Source organism: Cyprinodon variegatus, unplaced genomic scaffold, assembly GCF_000732505.1.
Source record: "Cyprinodon variegatus isolate N-32 unplaced genomic scaffold, C_variegatus-1.0 Scaffold1297, whole genome shotgun sequence".
Lineage (NCBI taxonomy): Eukaryota > Metazoa > Chordata > Actinopteri > Cyprinodontiformes > Cyprinodontidae > Cyprinodon > Cyprinodon variegatus.
Window position 1 is genome coordinate 74415 of NW_015151750.1, and position 5203 is coordinate 79617.

A 5203-nucleotide genomic window follows, 5' to 3' on the forward strand; every position below is an offset into this window, starting at 1 on the left:
AGAAATAAACTGAATTGAAATTGAATTAAATTAGTTTTCAATATTGCGTAATAATTGTTATACTTTCCACCCAGATGCAACAAGAACTTCAACTGTTTTTCCAAAAGTTGACAACAGCTAAATCAGGCTAATATTTTTAGACTACTATTTTTTGCATGGGAGCTTGGTGACTGCAGGTTCCTGTTACTCCTGGAGTCCACATTAAACCCTCAGGCAATCCATCATGTCAGGCTATCAGCCAAAAAGGATTAAGCAGGTGATAGAAGTGCTTAACGAGAACAGGGTTCCTGCAGGAATACACAGCACTTTCACACATTCTCTGCTGTTCCTCGCTTGCTCTGTAGCATCTCTGCATAGCAGCAGCAAGCATAAATAATTCCACATGGTAAAACCCTGAGGTCATTTATTACATATATAATGTTTTCAAAGTTTTAAAAGTGCCAATAAAAGTTCTCGGTTTCTCCTGGTGAAGGAAGATGTCTTCTTTGGCAGCTAATGGAGACATGGTCAGATGATGACACATATTATTAGACCACTCTGTTAATTTTCTCTCTCTATATATATAGAAAAAAAACTCTCGTATATAATTCAGCCGTTCAGTAACTGTAAGATTTAGTCAGACCAACATTAATCAGGTAGCTGTCATGGCCAGAGGCACCAGAGCTACCAGAATCAACTGACTGTAATATCATCAATAAAGTCTCAGTAAAGTGGATTCAAGATATAAAACCAGACTGAATCTTTTATAAAATCAGTAGGTTTGATGTGATTAACTATGTGGTCTGAAAAGTGAATCATCAGAGGTAAAAGAAGACACAACTCATCAAAAAGTAATATGTGCAGGGCCGCCCAAAGCCTCCATGGGGCCCTGGGCAAAATGTTTTTTTTTTTTTTGGTCTTTTATATTTGCAGTAAAAGTTGGATTTGGTTTATACTTTTTGGTTTCAACTGCAACAGAAATATGCAAAAACAAAATAACATGAACAATAATAATAAATAAAACTGCTCCAGAAATAAGGGCAAAGAAGATGGAAAGAAGTTATCTAAAACCAGGTAGAAAATAAATAGAAATTTAAAGTTTATAATTAGGTCTTTAAATTATGTAGTTGTATACAAAATGTTATTTGAAAACATTGACTTGAAAGTTTATCAAAAGTAATAGTTTACCTGGAAGACTACTTCTCAGCAGAAAGTGTCGTTTCTGTTGGGTTATTCTGTTTCTACCACTAGAGGGCGACAAAACTCTTTCCACTGCTGGAAGGAGAGATGGTACAAAAATAGTCACGTCTTGAAAACAAAACCAGACCAAAATACACATCTTTTTATGAATGCTGAAAAAAAGTGAAACTTTAATGTTTACTGTGGAGAAAAAAATATTACAGAAACATAAAACAAAATATGTAGCAGGATAAATGTTCTTGAACTTCTGGTTAAGAGGTAAAATTGGCTTTTATTTATTCAGCATAATGTAGAATGTTCCCTTCGTCTTCCTGGTTCTGTTGTGTTTTTCCACAGGCGGCCATCTTTAACCTTCTGACTAACTTTCCTTTTTTTAAGCCTTCCAGTATTTTAAAGGGTCTATGATTCCATCAGTAAATTCCAGAAAACAGACCCACAGCACCACAGAACCTCCACCATACCGAACATAGGGTGAGTAGCCTCTCCGAATAGACTAAAAATGCTCCTTTTTTTTTTTTTTAGTTTATTCTTTCATTTTACAAAAAGTTTTTTTTTGTCTCTGAAGATTTTTTTCCTAATCTTCATCAGAGAAGCCAAAGCTGAGATTTACTGCTGGATTCAAACTGAATTAAAAGTCTTTCTTTTTCTCCAGTATTTCCGTTTTTTTGTTTTCATCAGCTTTTTTCTTTCAGCTCCACCTCCATCACTCTTTATTGGACCCAAATGTGACCCCAGAATATTTTCGCAGGTCATGTTACTCCATAAATTGCACCCAGATGTAAATTTCTGATATACCTGCCAGTTTTTTAAACGGTAACATTTCACTTCAACATTTGAACCCAGCTCTAAAACTTGTTGTTCCTGGTTTAAATTCTCCTCATGGCCCTGAAGGTATCGAGTTCAGACGCTCTAAACATGCAGCGTGAGTTTCTCCCCATTGTCCTGCTGCAGCCCCCGCCCTGCTCTCTCCAACCCAGACCGCATGCTCTTGGCAGCCAGTCGCTTCATAGTTTTCTTCAAGGGGGCCGGGACTATTCAACTGCCTGACTCGCATGTGGAAAATTTTTTTACTTCCTATTCGGAGTGAAGACATAACTGCTGCAGGCGGCCTATAAGGAAGCAGGGCAGCGTCTGCAGCCACAGAGCAGAGGGAATTCCACCTGGGAACGTGAAGGTTTTGGAGAGAGGAGCAGCTCAGGAGGAGCATGTGAGTTCAGAGCCTCAGAGGAGTTGGGGAGGAATGTTCTCTACTGAGGGAGGCTCGGTTTGTACGATCCGGGCTTCATCCAAGCCGCTGACGAGTCTTATCTCCTGCCAGAGGGATTATATTCCACAATGTCTCTGTCTGACATGTTCCTTGTGGTTTTATGATGAGTTTTATTCTGCAGGAGCTTCTCGTTCAACTAAAGGTTGCAGAGATGTTGGGGTCTTCAGTCAAAATGAAATGCTTGCTCCCTTTGATCCAGTGGAAGCCTCAGTGGTTCTTTTCTGTTCTCTCGTTTATTTTAAAGTAATCAAACCTCTTTAGGCGTTCTGTCGTGGATCTGCTGCTGTGTTTGGGATTATTCATCCGCTGAAACGCTTTCAGTACTCTCAATAACTGCAAGGGACCCAGGTCCTATGGCTACGAAACAGAGCCCGCATCACCAGCCCTCCACCACCCTGCTTAGAGGTTCATTTTAGCTCCTTGTGCTCATAAAGGATGCTTAGTGAGTTAAGTTGGTTGGTTCTGACCCCAAAAACAGCAACGTTTTCTGGGGAAGCGGTGGACCTCGGAGGACGAGACCAGAGCTCTTCCCTCTGAGAGAGTTTGACAAGTCTGTCGCTTGCTTCTCCACCAGAAAAAAATAAGACTAAAGGTGCTGTAGGATATCTTGGGGAAAAAAACGGTTCCAGCGAGTTATATTTTTGAACATACACATCCATGCCTCTCCCTTCAGACCACCCCTCAAAACCACGGCTTCAAAACACATGAACGCGTACGCTGTCTGCAGCGCGTCTAGAGTAGCTGGAGCAGCACTGCTGATGCAGAACGCTATGATCGCTCCTCTGAAACAGTTTATTAACGACTAAATTAACTTAAAATGCATGAAATCTGCTGGCAAAACATGTTCTTTTATTATCCTGGTGCCTGCAGTTTGGATTACGTACATGAAAAACTACCTTCCAGCCGCCGCGGCAAACTGCGAGGAAACGACCAGTGTGTACGGGGGTCTGAACGGCTCAGATGGCGAAATTACATTGGAAGTCAGGATGGTAATCTGGATGAACTGACGGCACAGACCATGTTGTCAGGAGGACTTTCTCACTTAAAAACATTAAAACTACTTTTTACCAACTGATCACAGCAAATATATCTGTCATTATTCCAGGCAAAGAAAGGATAGGGTAGCTCCGCCCAACGCACATCAGACCCACTTTACCACCGTGCAGCTAAATGTTAAAATGAGGAGGATTTTTCCCCTTGGAAAAAGGCATTTGCGCCCCGGGGGCCTCCTCACCGGTTCTTTACCTGGGAGCAAGTTATTTACTACTCTTAATTCAAACTGGGTAAAACTATATAAAAAGGACTATAAAACAGGAGTAAAAAATATCAGAGTTTATTCCAGATCAGGTCATAACAGGACAGAGAAAATGCTTGGAGCTTGCATAGCTGTGGTCTCAAAAATCACGTCCGGCAAAAATTGAGCCCCGAACAAGATCGTCTCCTGCTTCTTATAGCTCATGGGTCTATGTGTTGCATCATGTTGATGTTTAGCTGTCCGTATCAGAAACTGAAACGCCATCCATGTCTTGAACTTCATGCAGCAGGGTTACAGATAGCTCTCCTCTATCAGACCGGCTCCAAGATGTGCCCATATCCTGTGTATTTTTAAAGACACGAAGGCTGTCCTGATTAGATGACCTCCGTACACACAGTGATGTCCACAAAGGCCTTCTGCTCTGTCTGATCTGGCTAACAAAATAACAATGCACATGATGTATAAATGATAAACCTAACATAAAGCAGCATCAAAAATAAAGCAGCACGCGCGTTTTTGCTGCTTCAGGTGTGAACGTAGCGTAACGGCGGCTAGCTTCCAGCTATGGCGTCCTGCACGAGCATTGAGAGTCGATTCATTCATGTGTCAGGGTACGCGCACAGGGGGGATGGACAAGCAGATGACCATGACTGACGTGTCAGGAACCAATCGTGTACAACGGACCGTCTTTTGTGATTGGTGGACGTTACTCATTGATCTCACAGCGGGGACCATTTATATTAGTTTTACTTCCAGACCTTCTATTTCGCTGCTTGCTAAGCGCCCGTGGGGAGACCTTTATTCCACATGGTAAATAACGCGTCAGAAAAGATCTCCTACTGCACCTATAATAGTTGTATATATATAAAATATATATATACATTTTTGAAAAAACTTCATTCTTAGCCTCAAAGGCCTCCTAAAACAGCATCATCTGAGTGGTTGATCTTTTTTTATTTTTTTTATTTGGGTTTTACAGGTTTAAAGCCGGCTATACACTGTACGATTTTTTTGTCTATTTCAGGCCGATTCTCCCGTTGTGCAAGAATTTTTCAATCAGGCCGAGTTTCAGTCTCATGGTGCGTCGTGTATTACACAGGAGGGTAACGAGGGGCGATCAGCTTCTCACGACCGCCTCCCCATCAGGAATCGTAAGGTCGGGAGAAGATCAAACACGGTTGAAATTCAGTCGGCCGTCGTGAGGTGGTCGTCGGCATATCCTGCTTTGAAGCAGAACTACGAGCCGATGTACCAGAACATCGCATGTGCAAACAAGGGAGTTCTTCTTCTTCTACCAGATTGACGAGTCCGACCAGCGCCATCTCCTGGTGGCTCAGTCTGACGCATGGTTTTTGGATGTTCAATGCGAGCAGGTAGCTCGCATCAAAGCGTCAGGTCGCACAGTGTGAGAACATGTCATGAAACGCGGACAGATGGACCCAGTATTCAAGGAGAGACAGTCAGTAGGAAAGTCCAAAAAGGTTTATTAATTAACAAAAACT

The 5203-nt window shown here is 41.9% G+C and overlaps 1 protein-coding gene across 1 annotated transcript in view; it reads left to right on the forward strand.

The window, feature by feature from the left end:
• The first annotated feature begins 2136 nt into the window (after positions 1-2136).
• The window catches only part of hacd4 (3-hydroxyacyl-CoA dehydratase 4), a 20192-nt gene continuing 17125 nt past the window's right edge, over positions 2137-5203 (forward strand). The window contains exon 1 of the mRNA XM_015402088.1: positions 2137-2386. Within this exon, the coding sequence (XP_015257574.1) occupies positions 2385-2386 (2 nt within the window). The 5' untranslated portion in view covers positions 2137-2384. The remainder of the gene's footprint in view (positions 2387-5203) is intronic.